General features: G+C 54.1%; 1 protein-coding gene across 1 annotated transcript in view; it reads right to left on the reverse strand.

Annotated features, from left to right (window-relative positions):
* The window catches only part of LOC147118180 (copine-6-like), a 130,282-nt gene that overhangs the window by 21,394 nt on the left and 87,794 nt on the right, over window positions 1-21,094 (reverse strand). Inside the window, exons 9-10 of the mRNA XM_085984284.1 lie at window positions 13,468-13,554; window positions 5,349-5,408 (exon numbers count right to left, since the gene is read on the reverse strand). Of these exons, the coding sequence (XP_085840410.1) occupies window positions 5,349-5,408; window positions 13,468-13,554 (147 nt within the window). The remainder of the gene's footprint in view (window positions 1-5,348; window positions 5,409-13,467; window positions 13,555-21,094) is intronic.

The following is a 21,094-nucleotide window of genomic DNA, read 5'->3' on the forward strand; positions in this document are numbered from 1 at the left end:
AACTGCACACAATACTCAAGGTGTGGTCTCACCAAGGCCCTGTACAACTGCAGCAAGACATCCTTGTTCCTGTACTCGAACCCTCTTGCTACGAAGGCCAACATACCATTTGCCTTCTTCACCGCCTGCTGCACTTGCATGCTTACCTTCAGCGACTGGTGCACAAGGACATCCAAGTTTCGTTGCACTTCCCCTTCTCCCAATCTATTGCCATTCAGATAATAGTCTGCCTTTCTGTTTTTGACACCAAAGTGGATAACCTCACATTTATCCACGTTATATTGCATCTGCCACGCTTCTGCCCAATCACCCAACCTGTCCAAATCATCCTGGAGTTTCTCGGTATCCTCCTCGCAGCACACACACCCACCCAGCTTTGTGTCATCTGCAATCGGGCTTGCTGACAATGTGAACCGTCCATCAGAGCTGATTGAGCGTGGTCAAAGCTTCGATGCTGGGGATGTTGGCCTGAGCAAGAACACTGACGTTGGTGCACCTATCCTGCCAATGAATGTGCAGGATCTTGCGGAGGCAGTGTTGGTGGTACCTCTCCAGTGCTTTGAGGTGCCTGCTGTACATGGTCCATGTCTCTGAGGTATACAGCAGGGCGGGTATCACTGCTGCTCTGTAGACCATGAGCTTAGTGCCGGGTTTGAGGTCCTGGTCTTCAAACACTCTCTTCCTCAGGCGACCGAAGGCTGCACTGACACACTGAAGGCGGTGTTGGACTTCGTCGTCGACATCTGCCCTTGTTGTTAGGAACAATAAAAGGTTAAAGACAGAACCCGTCTGCCGAGTGTAATTTCTCATAAGTCTCAAGTCTGAACACTATAACCTGTTGGACGGGGCGAGGGGTAATTCTGCACGTCCTAAACACGCCCACCCCAACCACCCACCTCTCAGTGAGCGTCTCCGATTCCCCCCAGGAGAATTGGGAACTCTCTCTCCCCATAGGAAGACCCTCCACTTACCCGAGGAAACATAGAAACATAGAAGATAGGAGCAGGAGTAGGCCATTCGGCCCCTCGAGCCTGCTCCGCCATTCAATGAGATCATGGCTGATCATCCAAATTCAGTACCCTGTCCCTGCCTTCTCCCCATAACCCTTGATCCCTTTAGCCTTAAGAAATATATCTAACTCATTCTTGAATATATTTATAATGAATTGGCCTCCACTGCCTTCTGTGGTTGAGAATTCCACAGGTTCACCACTCTCTGGGTGAAGAAATTCCTCCTCATCTCTGTCCTAAATGGCCTACCCCTTATCCTTAGACTGTGACCCCTTGTTCTGGACTCCCCCGCCATCGGGAACATCCTTCCTGCATCTAGTCTGTCTAGCCTAGTTTCAATGAGGTCCCCTCTCATTCTTCTAAACTCCAGCGAGTACAAGCCTAATCGACCCAATCTCTCCTCATACGTCATTCCTGCCATCCCAGGTATCAGTCTGGTGAATCTTCGCTGCACTCCCTCCATGGCAAGAACATCCTTCCTCAGATAAGGCGACCAAAACTGCACACAATACTCAAGGTGTGGTCTCACCAAGGCCCTGTACAACTGCAGCAAGACATCCTTGTTCCTGTACTCGAACCCTCTCGCTAAGATTGGCCAACATACCATTTGCCTTCTTAACCGCCTGCTGCACCTGCATGCTTGCCTTCAGCGAAAGGTGCACAAGGACACCCAGGTCTCGTTGCACTTCCCCTTTTCCCAATCTATTGCCGTTCAGATAATAATCTGCCTTCCTGTTTTTGCCACCAAAATGGATAACCTCGCATTTATCCACATTATACTGCATCTGCCATGCTTCTGCCCAATCACCCAACCTGTCCAAATCATACTGGAGTTTCTCGGCATCTTCCTCACAGCACACACGCCCACCCAGCTTTGTGTCATCTGCAATCTTGGAGATATTATATCTAGTTCCCTCGTCTAGATCATTTATATATATTGTTGATAGCTGGGGTCCTAGGACCGATCTCTGCGGTACCCCACTAGTCACTGCCTTCCACTCGGAAAAAGAGCCGTTTATTCCAACTCTTTGCTTCCTGTCTGCCAACCAGTTCTCTATCCAAGTCAGTACCTTGCCTCCAATCCCATGTGCCTTAACTTTACACGCTAATCTCTTATGCGGGACCTTATTGAAAGTCTTCTGAAAGTCCAAATATGCCACATCCACTGGTTGTCCCTTATTTATTCTACCAGTTACATCCTCAAAAAATTCCAGATTAGTCAAGCACGATTTACCTTTTGTGAATACATGTTGACTTTGTCCAATCCTGTCACTGTTTTCCAAGTGCTCTGCTATTACATCGTTTATAATGGACTCGAGCATTTTCCCCACTACCGATGTCAGGCTTACCGGTCTGTAATTCCCCATTTTCTCTCTACCACCTTTTTTGAATAGTGGGGTAACATTAGCTACCCTCCAATCCATGGGTACTGTTCCAGAGTCTATCGAATTTTGGAAGATGACCAGCAATGCATCTACTATTTCTAGGGCCACTTCCTTAAGTACCCTAGGATGTAGATTATCAGGCCCTGGGGATTTATCGGCCTTCAATCCCATCAATTTCCCTAACACCATTTCCCTACAAATACTGATTTCTTTCAGTTCCTCCCTCTCATTAGACCCTATGTTCCCTGACATCTCTGAGAGGTTATTTGTGTCCTCCTTTGTGAAGACAGAACCAAAATATGCATTTAATTGGTCTGCCATTTCTTTGTTCCCCATTATAAATTCCCCTGATTCTGACTGCAAGGGACCTACGCTTGACTTCACCAATCTCTTACTCTTCACATATCTATAAAAGCTTTTACAATCAGTTTTTATGTTCCCTGCAAGCTTACTCTCATACACTATTTTGCCCCTCTTAATTAATCTCTTTGTCCTCCTTTGCTGAATCCTAAACTGCTCCCAATCCTCAGGTTTACTACTTTTTCTGGCCAATTTATATGTCTTCTCCTTGGATCATATGGCAGGCAGTGACTAGTGGGGTACCGCAAGGATCGGTCCTAGGACCCCAGCTGTTCACAATATATATTAATGATCTGGACGAGGGAATTGGATGTAATATCTCCAAATTTGCAGACGTCACAAAGCTGGGTGGGAGGGTATGCTGTGAGGAGGATGTCGTGAAACTCCAGTACGATTTGGACAGGTTGGGTGATTGGGCAGAAACATGGCAAATGTACTATAATGTGGATAAATGTGAGGTTATCCACTTTGGTGGCAAAAACAGGAAGGCAGACTATTATTTGAATGGCAATAGATTGGGAGAAGGGGAAGTGCAAAGAGACCTGGGTGTTCTTGTGCACCAGTCGCTGAAGGTAAGCATGCAGGTGCAGCAGGCGGTTAAGAAGGCAAATGGTATGTTGGCCTTCGTAGCAAGAGGGTTCGAGTACAGGAACAGTTGTACAGGGCCTTGGTGAGACAGCACCTTGAGTATTGTGTGCAGTTTTGGTCACCTTATCTGAGGAAGGACATTCTTGCCATGGAAGGAGTGCAGCGAAGATTCACCAGGCTGATACCTGGGATGGCAGGAATGATGTATGAGGAGAGATTGTGTCGATTGGGCTTATACTCACTGGAATTTAGAAGATTGAGAGGGGATCTCATCGAAACCTATAAAATTCTGTCAGGCCTGGACAGACTAGATGCAGGAAGGATGTTTCTGATGGCTGGGGAGTCCAGAACCAGGGGTCACAGTCTAAGGATAAGGGGTAAGCCATTTAGGACTGAAATGAGGAGGAATTTCTTCACTCAGAGAGTGGTGAACCTGTGGAATTCTCTGCCACAGAGGGCGGTGGAGGCCAGTTCATTAAATATATTCAAGAAGGAGTTGGGTATATTTCTTAAGGCTAAAGGGATCAAGGGATATGGGGAGAAGGCAGGAACAGGGTACTGAATTTGGATGATCAGCCATGATCTCATTGAATGGCGGAGCAGGCTCGAGGGGCCGAATGGCCGACTCCTGCTCCTATCTTCTATGTTTCTATGTATCTATTGTTTCTATGCTATCCCTAATTTCCCTTGTTAGCCACGGTTGAGTCACCTTTATTGTTTTATTTTTATGCCAAACAGGAATGAACAAATTCTGTCATTTTCCGGTTGGCAGGCTATAACTAGTGGTGTGCTGCAAGGATCAGTGTTGGGGCCTCAGCTATTTACAATCTATATTAATGACCTAGATGAAGGGACCGAGTGTAATGTATCCAAGTTTGCTGATGATACAAAGCTAGGTGGGACAGTAAGCTGTGAGGAGAACACAGAGAGCCTGCAAAGGGGTATAGATAGACTGAGTGAGTGGGCAGTAAGGTGGCAGGTGGAGTATAATGTAGGGAAATGTGAGGTTATTCACTTTGGTAGGTAGAATAGAAAAACAGAACATTTTTTAAATGGTGAGAAACTTTTAAATGTTGGTGTTCAGAGAGATTTGGGTGTCCTCGTGCAAGAAACACAGAAAGCTAGCGTGCAGGTACAGCAAGCAAGAAGGAAGGCAAATGGCATGTTGGCCTTTATTGCAAGGGGGTTGGAGTATAAGAGTGAGAAAGTCTTGCTCCAATTGTACAGGGCCTTGGTGAGACCACACCTGGAGTACTGGGCACAGTTCTGGTCTCCTTATCTGAGGAAGGATATACTTGCCTTGGAGGCGGTGCAACGAAGGTTCACTAGATTGATTCCTGGGAGGAGAGGGCTGTCCTATGATGAGAGATTGTGTAGAATGGGCCGATACTGTCTGGAGTTTAGAAGAATGAGAGGTGATCTCATTGAAACATACAAGATTCTGAGGGGGATTGACAGGGTAGATGCTGAGAGGTTGTTTCCCCCTGGCTGGAGAGTCTAGAACTAGGGGGCATAGTCTCAGGATAAGGGGTCGGCCATTTAAGACTGAGATGAGGAGGAATTTCTTCACTCAGAGGGTTGTGAATCTTTGGGATTCTCTGCCCCAGAGGGCTGTGAATGCTGAGTCTTTGAGTATATTCAAGGCTGAGATCGATAGGTTCTTGGACTCTCGGGGAATCGAGGGATATGGCGATCGGGCAGGAAACTGGAGTTGAGGTCGATGATCAGCCGTGATCTTATTGAATGGCGGAGCAGGCTCGAGGGGCCGTATGGCCGACTCCTGCTCTTAATCCTTATATTCTTTTGTTGTTATTAGCACCTTCGCACAGTAACGGAGATGGGAATGGACGATGAGTTGGGAACTGGGGCAGGGACCCTGGGGAGAAACGATTGTGGTTTATTTTTGGGGCGATCCCATCGGATCCGTGCCATCTCCCCTCCCGATTGGTCAGATGGTGAATCGACTGACCGTCGGCCCCAATGAACCAACGAAGAGCGTCCTTACTGTGAAGTGGATCTGGCAGCCGCCCATGATGTAATCCAGGAAGGAATGGATTTTCTCCACCTAGACAGACAGAGCGAGAGAGAGAGAGCGAGAGAGAGAGAGACAGAGAGAGAGACACAGAGAGACAGAGAGAGAGAGACAGAGAGAGAGAGACAGAGAGAGAGACAGGGAGAAAGACAGAGACAGAGCGAGAGAGACAGAGAGAGAGACACAGAGAGACAGAGAGAAAGAGAGAGAGAGAGAGACAATTTTAGTCATTTAACAAGCATTAACCTCCCTCAGCACTGCCCCTCCAACAGTGCAGCGCTCCCTCAGTACTGCCCCTCCGACAGTGCAGCGCTCCCTCAGTACTGTCCCTCCGACAGTGCGGCGCTCCCTCAGTACTGCCCCTCCGACAGTGCGGCGCTCCCTCAGTACTGCCCCTCCGACAGTGCGGCGCTCCCTCAGTACTGCCCCTCCGACAGTGCAGCACTCCCTCAGTACTGCCCCTCCGACAGTGCAGCGCTCCCTCAGTACTGCCCCACTGACAGTGCAGCGCTCCCTCAGTACTGCTCCTCCGACAGTGCAGCGCTACCTCAGTACTGCCCCTCCGACAGTGCGGCACTCCCTCAGTACTGCCCCTCCGACAGTGCAGCGCTCCCTTGGTACGGACGCTCTGACAGTGCGGCGCTCCCTCAGTACTGCCCCTCCGACAGTGCAGCGCTCCCTCAGTACTGCCCCTCCGACAGTGCGGCACTCCCTCAGTACTGCCCCTCCAACAGTGCGGCGCTCCCTCAGTACTGCCCCTCCGACAGTGCAGCGCTCCCTCAGTACTGTCCCTCCGACAGTGCAGCGCTCCCTCAGTACTGCCCCTCCGACAGTGTAGCGCTCCCTCAGTACTGCCCCTCCGACAGTGCAGCGCTCCCTCAGTACTGCCCCTCCGACAGTGCGGCACTCCCTCAGTACTGCCCCTCCAACAGTGCGGCGCTCCCTCAGTACTGCCCCTCCGACAGTGCAGCGCTCCCTCAGTACTGTCCCTCCGACAGTGCAGCGCTCCCTCAGTACTGCCCCTCCGACAGTGTAGCGCTCCCTCAGTATTGCCCCTCCGACAGTGCAGCGCTCCCTCAGTACTGCCCCTCCGACAGTGCGGCACTCCCTCAGTACTGCCCCTCCGACAGTGCGGCACTCCCTCAGTACAGCCCCTCCGACAGTGCGGCGCTCCCTCAGTACTGCCCCTACGACAGTGCGGCGTTCCCTCAGTACTGCCCCTCCGACAGTGCGGCACTCCCTCAGTACTGCCTCTCCGACAGTGCGGCACACCGTCAGTACTGCCCCTCTGACAGTGCGGTGTTCCCTCAGTACTACCCCTCCGACACTCCCTCAGTAATGCCACTCCGACAGTGCAGCGCTCCCTCAGTACTGCCCCTCCGACAGTGCAGCACTCCCTCAGTACTGCCCCTCTGACAGTGCAGCACTCCCTCAGTACTGCCCCTCTGACAGTGCAGCGCTCCCTCAGTACTGCACCTCCAACAGTGCGGCGCTCCCTCAGTACTGTCCCTCCGACAGTGCAGTGTTCCCTCAGTACTGCCCCTCCGCCAGTGTAGCGCTCCCTCAGTACTGCCCCTCCGACAGTGCAGCGCTCCCTCAGTACTCCCGCTCTAACAGTGCGGCGCTCCCTCAGTACTGTCACTCCGACAGTGCAGCGCTACCTCAGTACTGCCCCTCCGACAGTGCAGCACTCCCTCAGTACTGTGCCACCGACAGTGCGGCGCTCCCTCAGTACTGCCCCTCCGACAGTGCAGCGCTCCCTCAGTACTGTCCCTCCGACAGTGCAGCGCTCCCTCAGTACTGCCCCTCCGACAGTGTAGCGCTCCCTCAGTACTGCCCCTCCGACAGTGCAGCGCTCCCTCAGTACTGCCCCTCCGACAGTGCGGCACTCCCTCAGTACTGCCCCTCCAACAGTGCGGCGCTCCCTCAGTACTGCCCCTCCGACAGTGCAGCGCTCCCTCAGTACTGTCCCTCCGACAGTGCAGCGCTCCCTCAGTACTGCCCCTCCGACAGTGTAGCGCTCCCTCAGTATTGCCCCTCCGACAGTGCAGCGCTCCCTCAGTACTGCCCCTCCGACAGTGCGGCACTCCCTCAGTACTGCCCCTCCGACAGTGCGGCACTCCCTCAGTACTGCCCCTCCGACAGTGCGGCGCTCCCTCAGTACTGCCCCTACGACAGTGCGGCGTTCCCTCAGTACTGCCCCTCCGACAGTGCGGCACTCCCTCAGTACTGCCTCTCCGACAGTGCGGCACTCCGTCAGTACTGCCCCTCTGACAGTGCGGTGCTCCCTCAGTACTACCCCTCCGACACTCCCTCAGTAATGCCACTCCGACAGTGCAGCGCTCCCTCAGTACTGCCCCTCCGACAGTGCAGCACTCCCTCAGTACTGCCCCTCCGACAGTGCAGCACTCCCTCAGTACTGCCCCTCTGACAGTGCAGCGCTCCCTCAGTACTGCACCTCCAACAGTGCGGCGCTCCCTCAGTACTGTCCCTCCGACAGTGCAGTGTTCCCTCAGTACTGCCCCTCCGCCAGTGTAGCGCGCCCTCAGTACTGCCCCTCCGACAGTGCAGCGCTCCCTCAGTACTCCCGCTCTAACAGTGCGGCGCTCCCTCAGTACTGTCACTCCGACAGTGCAGCGCTACCTCAGTACTGCCCCTCCGACAGTGCAGCACTCCCTCAGTACTGTGCCTCCGACAGTGCAGCGCTCCCTCAGTACTGCCCCTCCGACAGTGTAGCGCTCCCTCAGTATTGCCCCGCCGACAGTGCAGCGCTCCCTCAGTACTGCCCCTCTGACAGTGCGGCACTCCCTCAGTACTGCCCCTCCGACAGTGCGGCACTCCCTCAGTACTGCCCCTCTGACAGTGCGGCGCTCCCTCAGTACTGCCCCTCCGACAGTGTGGCGTTCCCTCAGTACTGCCCCTCCGACAGTGCGGCACTCCTCAGTACTGCCTCTCCGACAGTGCGGCACTCCCTCAGTACTGCCCCTCTGACAGTGCGGAGCTCCCTCAGTACTCCCCCTCCGACACTCCCTCAGTAATGCCCCTCCGACAGTGCCGCGCTCCCTCAGTACTGCCCCTCCGACAGTGCAGCACTCCCTCAGTACTGTCCCTCCGACAGTGCAGCGCTCCCTCAGTACTGCCCCTCCGACAGTGCGGCGCTCCCTCAGTACTGCCCCTCCGACAGTGCGGCACTCCCTCAGTACTGCCCCTCCGACAGTGCAGCGCTCCCTCAGTACTGCTGCTCCGACAGTGCGGCGCTCCCTCAGTACTGCCCCTCCGACAGTGCAGCGCTCCCTCAGTACTGCTCCTCCGACAGTGCAGCGCTCCCTCAGTACTGATCCTCTGACAGTGCAGCACTCCCTCAGTACTGCCACTCCGACAGTGCGGCGCTCCCTCAGTACTGCCCCTCCGACAGTGCGGCGCTCCCTGAGTACTGCCCCTCCGACAGTGCAGCGCTCCCTCAGTACTGCCCCACTGACAGTGCAGCGCTTCCTCAGTACTGCCCCTCCGACAGCACGGCACTCCCTCAGTACTGCCCCTCCGACAGTGCAGCGCTCCCTCGGTACGGACCCTCTGACAGTGCGGCGCTCCCTCAGTACTGCCCCTCCGACAGTGCAGCGCTCCCTCAGTACTGCCCCTCCGACAGTGCAGCACTCCCTCAGTACTGTGCCTCCGACAGTGCAGCGCTCCCTCAGTACTGCCCCTCTGACAGTGTAGCGCTCCCTCAGTATTGCCCCTCCGACAGTGCAGCGCTCCCTCAGTACTGCCCCTCTGACAGTGCGGCACTCCCTCAGTACTGCCCCTCCGACAGTGCGGCACTCCCTCAGTACTGCCCCTCCGACAGTGCGGCGCTCCCTCAGTACTGCCCCTCCGACAGTGTGGCGTTCCCTCAGTACTGCCCCTCCGACAGTGCGGCACTCCCTCAGTACTGCCTCTCCGACAGTGCGGCACTCCCTCAGTACTGCCCCTCTGACAGTGCGGTGCTCCCTCAGCACTGTCACTCCGACAGTGCGGCGCTCCCTCAGTACTGTCCCTCCGACAGTGCAGTGTTCCCTCAGTACTGCCCCTCCGCCAGTGTAGCGCTCCCTCAGTACTGCCCCTCCGACAGTGCAGCGCTCCCTCAGTACTCCCGCTCTGACAGTGCGGCGCTCCCTCAGTACTGTCACTCCGACAGTGCAGCGCTCCCTGAGTACTGCCCCTCCGACAGTGCAGCGCTCCCTCAGTACTGTCACTCCGACAGTGCAGCGCTCCCTCAGTACTGCCCCTCCGACAGTGCAGCACTCCCTCAGTACTGTGCCTCCGACAGTGCAGCGCTCCCTCAGTACTGCCCCTCCGACAGTGTAGCGTTCCCTCAGTATTGCCCCTCCGACAGTGCAGCGCTCCCTCAGTACTGCCCCTCTGACAGTGCGGCACTCCCTCAGTACTGCCCCTTCGGCAGTGCGGCTTTCCCTCAGTACTGCCCCTCTGACAGTGCGGCACTCCCTCAGTACTGCCTCTCCGACAGTGCGGCACTCCCTCAGTACTGCCCCTCTGACAGTGCGGTGCTCCCTCAGTACTGCCCCTCCGACACTCCCTCAGTAATGCCCCTCCGACAGTGCCGCGCTCCCTCAGTACTGCCCCTCCGACAGTGCAGCACTCCCTCAGTACTGTCCCTCCGACAGTGCAGCGCTCCCTCAGTACTGCCCCTCCGACAGTGCGGCGCTCCCTCAGCACTGCCCCTCCGACAGTGCGGCACTCCCTCAGTACTGCCCCTCCGACAGTGCAGCGCTCCCTCAGTACTGCTACTCCGACAGTGCGGCGCTCCCTCAGTACTGCCCCTCCGACAGTGCGGCTCTCCCTCAGTACTGCCCCTCCGACAGTGCAGCGCTCCCTCAGTACTGCCCCTCAGACAGTGCGGCGCTCCCTCAGTACTGCCCCTCCGACAGTGCAGCGCTCCCTCAGTACTGATCCTCTGACAGTGCAGCACTCCCTCAGTACTGCCACTCCGACAGTGCGGCGCTCCCTCAGTACTGCCCCTCCGACAGTGCGGCGCTCCCTGAGTACTGCCCCTCCGACAGTGCAGCGCTCCCTCAGTGCTGCCCCTCCGACAGTGCAGCGCTCCCTCAATACTGCCCCTCCGACAGTGCATCGCTCCCTCAGTACTGACCCTCCGACAGTGCAGCACTCCCTCAGTACTGCCCCTCCGAAAGTACAGTGCTCCCTCAGTACTGCCCCTCTGACAGTGCGGCACTCCCTCAGTACTGCCCCTCCGACAGTGCAGCGCTCCCTCAGTACTGCCCCTCAGACAGTGCGGCGCTCCCTCAGTACTGACCCTCCGACAGTGCAGCACTCCCTCAGTACTGCCCCTCCGACAGTGCAGCGCTCCCTCAGTACTGCCCCACTGACAGTGCAGCGCTCCCTCAGTAATGCCCCTCCGACAGCACGGCACTCCCTCAGTACTGCCCCTCCGACAGTGCAGCGCTCCCTCGGTATGGACCCTCTGACAGTGCGGCGCTCCCTCAGTACTGCCCCTCCGACAGTGCAGCGCTCCCTCAGTACTGCCCCTCCGACAGTGCGGCACTCCCTCAGTACTGCCCCTTCGACAGTGCGGCGCTCCCTCAGTACTGCCCCTCCGACAGTGCAGCGCTCCCTCAGTACTGTCCCTCCGACAGTGCAGCGCTCCCTCAGTACTGCCCCTCCGACAGTGTAGCGCTCCCTCAGTACTGTCCCTCCGACAGTGCAGCGCTCCCTCAGTACTGCCCCTCCGACAGTGTAGCGCTCCCTCAGTATTGCCCCTCCGACAGTGCAGCGCTCCCTCAGTACTGCCCCTCCGACAGTGCGGCACTCCCTCAGTACTGCCCCTCCGACAGTGCAGCGCTCCCTCAGTACTGCCCCTCCGACAGTGCGGCACTCCCTCAGTACTGCCCCTCCGACAGTGCAGCGCTCCCTCAGTACTGCCCCTCCAACAGTGCGGCGTTCCCTCAGTACTGCCCCTCCGACAGTTCGGCACTCCCTCAGTACTGCCTCTCCGACAGTGCGGCTCTCCGTCAGTACTGCCCCTCTGACAGTGCGGTGCTCCCTCAGTACTGCCCCTCCGACACTCCCTCAGTAATGCCCCCCGACAGTGCAGCGCTCCCTCAGTACTGCCCCTCCGACAGTGCAGCACTCCCTCAGTACTGCCCCTCCGACAGTGCGGCACTCCCTCAGTACTGCCCCTCCGACAGTGCAGCACTCCCTCAGTACTGCCACTCTGACAGTGCAGCGCTCCCTCAGTACTGCACCTCCAACAGTGCGGCTGTCACTCAGTACTGCCCCTCCGACAGTGCAGCGCTCCCTCAGTACTCCCCCTCCGACAGTGCGGCGCTCCCTCAGTACTGTCCCTCCGACAGTGCAGTGTTCCCTCAGTACTGCCCCTCCGACAGTGCAGCGCTCCCTCAGTACTCCCGCTCTGACATTGCGGCGCTCCCTCAGTACTGTCACTCCGACAGTGCAGCGCTCCCTCAGTACTGCCCCTCCGACAGTGCAGCACTCCCTCAGTACTGTCCCTCCGACAGTGCAGCGCTCCCTCAGTACTGCCCCTCCGACAGTGTAGCGCTCCCTCAGTATTGCCCCTCCGACAGTGCAGCGCTCCCTCAGTACTGCCCCTCCAACAGTGCGGCACTCCCTCAGTACTGCCCCTTCGACAGTGCGGCACTCCCTCAGTACTACCCCTCCAACAGTGCGGCGCTCCCTCAGTACTGCCCCTCCGACAGTGCGGCGTTCCCTCAGTACTGCCCCTCCAACAGTGCGGCACTCCCTCAGTACTGCCTCTCCGACAGTGCGGCACTCCCTCAGTACTGCCCCTCTGACAGTGCGGTGCTCCCTCAGTACTGCCCCTCCGACACTCCCTCAGTAATGCCCCTCCGACAGTGCAGCGCTCCCTCAGTACTGCCCCTCCGACAGTGCAGCACTCCCTCAGTACTGTCCCTCCGACAGTGCAGCGCTCCCTCAGTACTGCCCCTCCGACAGTGCGGCGCTCCCTCAGTACTGCCCCTCCGACAGTGCGGCACTCCCTCAGTACTGCCCCTCCGACAGTGCAGCGCTCCCTCAGTACTGCTCCTCCGACAGTGCGGCGCTCCCTCAGTACTGCCCCTCCGACAGTGCAGCGCTCCCTCAGTACTGCCCCTCCGACAGTGCAGCGCTGCCTCAGTACTGCCCCTCCGACAGTGCGGCGCTCCCTCAGTACTGCCCCTCCAACAGTGCAGCGCTCCCTCAGTACTGCCCCTCAGACAGTGCGTCGCTCCCTCAGTACTGCTCCTCCGACAGTGCAGCGCTCCCTCAGTACTGATCCTCTGACAGTGCAGCACTCCCTCAGTACTGCCACTCCGACAGTGCGGCGCTCCCTCAGTACTGCCCCTCCGACAGTGCGGCGCTCCCTGAGTACTGCCCCTCCGACAGTGCAGCGCTCCCTCAGTACTGCCCCTCCGACAGTGCAGCGCTCCCTCAATACTGCCCCTCCGACAGTGCATCGCTCCCTCAGTACTGACCCTCCGACAGTGCAGCACTCCCTCAGTACTGCCCCTCCGACAGCACAGTGCTCCCTCAGTACTGCCCCTCCGACAGTGCGACACTCCCTCAGTACTGCCCCTCCGACAGTGCAGCGCTCCCTCAGTACTGCCCCTCAGACAGTGCGGCACTCCCTCAGTACTGACCCTCCGACAGTGCGGCGCTCCCTCAGTACTGACCCTCCGACAGTGTGGCGGTCCCTCAGTACTGCCCCTCCGACAGTGCGGCGCTCCCTCAGTACTGCCCCTCCGACAGTGCGGCGCTCCCTCAGTACTGTCACTCCGACAGTGCAGCGCTCCCTCAGTACTGCCCCTCCGACAGTGCAGCACTCCCTCAGTAATGCCCCTCCGACAGTGCAGCGCTCCCTCAGTACTGCCCCTCCGACAGTGCAGCACTCCCTCAGTACTGACCCTTCGACAGTGTGGCGGTCCCTCAATACTAACTCGCCCCCTCCGCCCGCCTCTGCCCATTTGCTCTCCCTTTTCCGGTGGGTTTGATCCAGTACCTGCTGCTTGGCACCCAATCTCTGGGCTATCGGTTGCCACAGTGGGTCTGCAGGATTTCTCACCTTGCAATCCATCAACGACACCATTCCAGAGTTCCTGTAGTGCCGTTTCTTGGCCTTGTATTTAGGGTTGATGCATGGCCAATTGACCTATCAGGAGAGAGCGAGATAGAGAGTGAGAGAGAGAGAGACAGAGAGAGAGGAGAGAGAGACAGAGAGTGAGAAAAAGTAAGAGAGAGAGACCGAGAGAAACACACAAACAGCTTCAGAGAGACAGAGAGAGAGAGAGAGAGACACAGAGAGAGAGAAAGGGGCAGAGATAGAGACAGAGACAGAGAGAGTGTGACAGAGAGACAGAGGGGGAAAAATTGGGTGAGTACCGCCACCTATTAGCGCCTAAAGAGGCAGGCAGTGGCTGTAGTGCACTGGCTGCGCCTCCCGCTATATTCAGCGGGGGCGCCAATGGTGGCATTAGCCTGTTGCGCTGCGCCGCCACCGATGACGTCATCGGTGTGCGCAGCGCCCCATTCGCGCCCCGATCGCAATATTTGGTAGCGAATGCCGCTGTAGCGCCGTTCGCTAACTGCGCCCGGTTCACGGGGCCTTACTGCACCGGCAGAGGCGCAAGTTAAGGTGGAGGTGCGGGGCGGCTGCTTTTTCGGCGGCCGCCTGCCAACACCTCCGTCCCCGGCCTCCTGGTCTCCCCCCCCACCCCCCGCGGCATTGCCAGCTGTTTCCCGAGAGCCCGGCACTTCTCCACGGTGCCGGGTTCTTTTGCTGGCACTCGTGATCGGGGATCGCGCTGTTGCAGGCCCCTCCCCCTTAACAGTGGGAGGAAGGCCCGCAGTACCGCAGCGTGCCGTGCCGCAGCGGGTGGCACTGCGGCACGTAGCGCTGCGAAATTCACTTTCAGCGCCCTAAGAGGGACGTGGAGCGCCTCGAGCCACGCCCCGTCTCCCTCTAGGGGCACTTCAACTGAATTTGCGGCGTTCACTAACGTGGCGATTGCGGCGCAAATTCCAGCGCCCAGGCCAACTTTGCGCCGCTTGGGCGCCTCAGGCCAACTTCTAGGCCAGAGAGAAGGAGACACAGAGAGACAGACAGAGAGAGACAGACAGAGATAGAGACAGACAGAGAGTGCGACAGAGAGACAGAGAAAGAGACAGAGAGAGAGGGAGAAGAGAGAGAGACAGAGAAACATAGAAACATAGAAGATAGGAGCAGGAGTCGGCCATTCGGCCCCTCGAGCCAGCTCCGCCATTTAATGAGGTCATGGCTGATCATCCAAATTCAGTACCCTGTCACTGCTTTCTCCCCATATCCCTTGATCCCTTTAGCCTTAAGAGATATATCTAACTCCTTCTTGAATATATTTAATGAAGTGGCCTCCACTGCCTTCTGTGGTAGAGAATTCCACAGGTTCACCACTCTCTGGGTGAAGAAATTCCTCCTCATCTCTGTCCTAAATGGCTTACCCCTTATCCTTAGACTGTGACCCCTGGTTCTGGACTCCCCCGCCATCGGGAACATCCTTCCTGCATCTAGTCTGTCTAGTCCTGTTAGTATTTTATCAGTTTCAATGAGATCCCCTCTCATTCTTCTAAACTCCAGCGAGTATAAGCCCAATCGACACAATCTCTCCTCATACATCATTCCTGCCATCCCAGGTATCAGTCTGGTGAATCTTCGCTGCACTCCCTCCATGGCAAGAATATCCTTCCTCAGGTAAGGCGACCAAAACTGCACACAATACTCAAGGTGTGGTCTCACCAAGGCCCTGTACAACTGCAGCAAGACATCCTTGTTCCTGTACTCAAAGCCTCTCGCTATGAAGGCTAACATACCATTTGCCTTCTTAACCGCCTGCTGCACCTGCATGCTTACCTTCAGTGACTGGTGCACAAGGACACCCAGGTCTCGTTGCACTTCCCCTTTTCCCAATCTATTGCCATTCAGATAATAATCTGCCTTTTGGTTTTTGCCACCGAAGTGGATAACCTCGCATTTATCCACATTATACTGCATCTGCCGTGCATCTGCCCAATCACCCAACCTGTCCAAATCGTACTGGAGTTTCTCGGCATCCTCCTCACAGCACACACGCCCACCCAGCTTTGTGTCATCTGCAAACTTGGAGATATTACATCTAGTTCCCTCGTCTGGATCATTTATATATATTGTGAATAGCTGGGGTCCAAGGACCGATCCCTGCAGTACACCACTAGTCACTGCCTGCCACTCGGAAAAAGACCCGTTTATTCCAACACTTTGCTTCCTATCTGCCAACCAGTTCTCTATCCAAGTCAGTATCTTACCCCCAATCCCATGTGCTTAAACTTTACACGCTAATCTCTTATGCGGGACCTTATCGAAAGCCTTCTGAAAGTCCAAATACACCACATCCACTGGTTCTTCCTTATCTAGAGACAGAGAGAGGGAGAGACAGAGAGACGGAGACAGAGAGAGGGAGAGACAGAGGGTGAGAGACAGAGAGGGACAGAGAGAAAGAGAGAGAGGGACAGACAGAGTGAGACAGAGAGTGAGAGACAGAGAGGGACAGAGAGAAAGAGAGAGGGTGACAGAGAGAGGGACAGGGAGAAAGAGAGAGAGGGACAGGGAGAAAGAGAGAGAGGGACAGAGAGAAAGAACATAAGAACATAAGAAATAGGAGCAGGAGTAGGCCAATCGGCCCCTCGAGCCTGCTCCACCATTCAATAAGATCATGGCTGATCTGATCCTAACCTCAAATCTTCTATCCCTCTCCATCCCACCCGAACCCATGTGATCTCCCAGGAGAAACCAGATAAAAGACCCAATGGCCAATTTGGGAGAAAAAATCTGGGAAATTCCTCTCCGACCCATCTAGGCGATCGAAATTCTTCCAGGAGATCACTCTGTCCCTATATTTTCTACAGTACTTACCTTCTGTAAAGGCGATCTCCACCCCAGCCAGGAACAGGAATAAAACCATCTCCTGAAATCTAACAGAATTAGAACACAGTAGGAGCAGAACCAGGCTACACGGCCCCTGGGCCCGCTCCGCTACCCACAGGGCCATAACCATTCCGAACCTAGACTCATGTCCAATTTCCTGCCCGCTCCCCGTAACCCTTAATTCCCTTTACTTCTAGGAAACTATCTATTTCTGTTTTAAATTTATTTAATGATGTAGCTTCTACAGCTTTCTGGGGCAGCAAATTCCACAAACCTACCACCCTCTGAGTGAAGAAGTTTCTCCTCATCTCAGTTTTGAAAGAGCAGCCCCTTATTCTAAGACTATGCCCCCTAGTTCTAGTTTCACCCATCATTGGGAACATCCTCACCGCATCCACCCGATCCAACCCCTTCACAATCTTATATGTTTCAATAAGATCGCCTCTCATTCATCTGAACTCCAATGAGTAGAGTCTCAATCTACTCAACCTCTCCTCATATGACCACCCCCTCATCCCCGGGATTAACCGAGTGAACCTTCTTTGTACTGACTCGAGAGCAAGTATGTCCTTTCTTAAGTATGGACACCAAAACTGTATGCAGTATTCCAGGTGCGGTCTCACCAATACCTTGTATAACTGCAGCAATACCTCCCTGTTTTTATATTCTATCCCCCTAGCAATAAAAGCCAACATTCCATTGACCTTCTTAATCACTTGCTGCACCTGCATACTAACCTTTTGAGTTTCGTGCACCAGGACCCCCAGATCCCTTTGTACTTCAGTACTTTCCAGTTTCTTGCCATTAAGATAATAACTTGCTCTATGATTTTTCCTGCCAAAGTGCATAACCTCACACTTTCCAGTATTGTATTCCATCTGCCAAATCTCTGCCCACTTACTTAGCCTGTCTATGTCCCCTTGCAGGTTTTTTATGTCCTCCTCACTCACTACTTTCCCTCCCATCTTTGTATCTGTTAAGCCTGTGTGTCCCAGTTATGCTTATTATAAATCACTGGACACAGACCACAAGAATAACTTTAACAGGTCTTTACTATTCGGAGGTCAGGGCTGAACTGCCCAGCAAATCCCTACACAACACTTATATACCGGTGTGGTCACCACCGGTATTACAGTATACAGCAGCCAAGAGAAAGTAGTACATCTCTTAAGGTAGTTCTCTTAAGGTGGAACAGGTTACATACACCACAATCCTCCCTTTTTAGCTTAACAGTTATATCCCCATTTAACATAACATAATAACATATAGATATATATATATACAACTTCATGCAAAACAGTTCAAAGATTCAGTCTCTGAGGAGGCCTCCTGATTCGAGTTGGATAACGCCTTTCAGGGGTCTCTGATTCTCGTTGCTGGGGTGACTCATCTAGTTGGTCTCTTATGGATTGGACATCATCCTCAGGTACATTCACTTCTGAGGTAGATGCTTCAGGTTCACTAACTTCTTCCACGGTTGTCTCTGCCGTAACCATGGGTTCGACCCTTGTTCTCGATTCTACCAGTTGGTCAGCATGACGTCGTATTACATTTTCACCAATATCTACCGTGTACATCAGGGGTCCTTGTCTGGCCCGAATTGTTCCAGATTGCTATTTCTCGTTTTTATAGTCCCGGGCTAACACTGGTTGTCCTATTTCGAAACTCCGAGTGGTCTTGTTATTTAGATGCTGGAACTGTTTGTTTTCAACTTCCCTCCGCACATTTGGTTTTAACAAGTCCAACCTGGACCGCAACCTCCTGTTATAGAACATCATGGCAGGACTTTGGTTTGTCACTGCATGAGTGGCGTTTCGATATGCCAGTAGGAATTTGTCCACCTTGTGTTGTAGTGGAATCTGATCTTCGCTCATGGCCTTTATTGCTTTTTTGAACGTTTGTACAAATCTCTCGGCCAACCCGTTTGTAGCCGGATGATATGGGGCAGAGGTATAATGTTTCACCCCATTCTTCTTCATGAATTTCTGGAATTCTTCTGACACGAACTGCGGTCCGTTGTCTGAACATATTTGTTCTGGCAATCCATTTCTTGCAAATATCGTTCTTAGCACCGCGATCGTCTTTTCCGAGGTAGTGGTAGTCATCTTAATCACTTCTGGCCATTTAGAATGTGCGTCCACCGCAATTAAAAACATGGAGTCCATGAATGGACCAGCAAAGTCAATATGTACACGTTGCCATGGGGTTGAAGGCCATTCCCATGGATGCAGCGGTGCAATCGGAGGTGCATTTTGCACTTTTTGGCACCCTGAGCAGCTTTTCGTCAGATCCTCTATCTGTTGGTCGATACCCGGCCACCACACATAAGCCCTAGCAAGGCTTTTCATCTTGACTCCCCCCAGATGACCTTCATGCAGTTCCTTTAGAACGCTCTCTCTTAACTTAGGAGGAATAATCACCCTTGTTCCATACATCAATGTTCCTTGACAGACGGACAGCTGTTCTCGTCTTGCTGAGAATGCCGGTAACAGTGGATCAGCATGTGCTGGCCATCCCTTCACTGTCAATTCGTAGACCCGGGACAGTGTTGGGTCGTTCCTGGTTTCTCTTTCAATACTTGCATTGGCGACTGGTAAACATTCGATGATGGTCGAGTGAAATAACTCAACAGGGTCAACCGTCGGTGCCTCCTCCTCTGTAGGTAGTGGCAGGCGCGACAGCCCATCAGCATTACCATGCTGCTTTGTACCTTTGAATTCGATCTGATATTGATGTGCCCCTAGGAAAAGGGACCATCTCTGGAGTCTCTGTGCTGTCATCACCGAAACACCCTTCTTAGGGTTAAAAATGGATACCAACGGCTGGTGGTCTGTCAGAAGCGTAAACTTTTGGCCCTGCAGGTAATGATTAAACTTCTTTACTCCCCACACAAGGCTGAGAGCCTCCCTATCTATCTGAGCATAATTGCGCTCAGCGGAGGTCAATGATCTGGATGCGAACGCAACTGGCCTCTCCAGGCCATTTGGCAACTTGTGTGAGAGTACTGCCCCAATACCATATGGAGAAGCATCACAAGCCAAACGAATAGGCAGCGTTGGGTTGAAGTGAGCCAACACTTCCTCTGAGGTGATCAATGGCTTGCTTTTGCGAAAGGCCCTCTTACAGTCCTCGCTCCACTTCCATGGTACTCCCTTCTGCAAAAGAGCGTTCAGCGGGTGCAGCACCGTGGATAAATTTGGCAGAAACTTATGGTAATAGTTAATCAACCCTAGGAACGACCTCAACTGGGATACATTATCCGGAGCGGGAGCCTTCACAACAGCTTCGATCTTGTCAGGAGACTTATGAAGCCCCTCCTGGTCAATGACATGACCACAGTACGAGATCCGCTTCTGAAAGAACTCACATTTCTGGCGATTAACTCGAAGTCCACATTCTTTCAATCTGGTGAGCACCAGTTCCAAATTTGCAAGGTGTTCCTCGTCATCATCTCCTGTAATCAGAATATCGTCCAGGTAACATTGTGTGCCTGGAATTCCCTGTAATACCTGCTCCATGGCCCTCTGCCAAATTGCTGGAGCCGATGCCACTCCAAAAACCAGTCTATTATACCGGTACAAGCCTCTATGCGTGTTGATCGTGAGATACTGGCATGACTCTTCCTCAACTTCCATCTGTAAGTACGCCTGCACCAGGTCTATCTTGGTGAAGTGTTTCCCGCCAGACAACGAAGCGAAGATATCCTCAATCCGCGGAAGTGGATACTGCACCGTGTGAAGCACCGGATTAACAGTGATCTTGAAATCTCCACAGATGCGAACCTTCCCCGGTTCCCCCGGTTTGTTGCTCGATGAACGCTTCATGACGGGGACAATGGGCGTGGCCCACTCACTCCAGTCTACCTTAGACAGTACTCCTGAACGTTCTAGCCCTTCCAGCTCAGCTTCCACAGCAGGTCGTATCGCATAAGGTACCGGTCTGGCTTTGAAAAATTTCGGGTTTGCATATTCTTCAACCTTGATGTTTGCCGTAATTCCTCTCAGTGTTCCCAGTCCCTGTTGGAACATCTCTTTAGCATCGTCCAATATTCTGGACAATCGTTTAGGTTTGACATCTTTTTTACCGGAATCTACCGTTAGTGCTTTTAAGGAATGCCAGTCCATATTTATTTTCCTAATCCACTCCCGTCCCAGTAGTGGTGGACCTCCCTCAGGTAGCACATATAAGTCCATTCCTCGGCTTTCTTTGCCCTTGTGGACCACCTTTACCTCTATCTTCCCGATGGGGTATACTCTTTGCCCCGTGTATGTTTTCAATACAATCTCCGTATCCCATAGGGGAATATGTGGGAATAACCGTTTGTAATCTTGCTTATTCATGACCGTTAATGCCGATCCAGTGTCCAATTCCATCTTCACTTGGACTCCTGCTATCTGAAGTGTGACCCAGATTGTTTGGAGGTCTGCTTCATTACCAACATTGTGTACTCTTAGACTACCCAGTTCATTACTGCTGGAGTCTGAATTTGACTTCTGTTCGTTCGAACTGTTCTCTGTCACCTTGTGTACCTTTCTGTACTTTTCCTGCGGTGACTTTTTGTTGCTGGTCTTCTTTCCTGACCGGCATACTTTAGCTATGTGACCAAGCCTGCCACATTTTCTGCATTCCTGATTTTTGAACCAGCACTGGTTCTGATCGTGCGTTGTCTTTCCACAACAATAACATTTTACTGTACCCAAGACCATTTGATTGGTGCTGAGTTCCGGTGGCCGTAGCTGCATTTCCGCAGTGCCTC

The sequence above is a fragment of the Somniosus microcephalus genome, chromosome 4 (assembly GCF_052327205.1).
Source record: "Somniosus microcephalus isolate GS21.2 chromosome 4, FLI_Smic_1.0, whole genome shotgun sequence".
Taxonomy (NCBI): domain Eukaryota; kingdom Metazoa; phylum Chordata; class Chondrichthyes; order Squaliformes; family Somniosidae; genus Somniosus; species Somniosus microcephalus.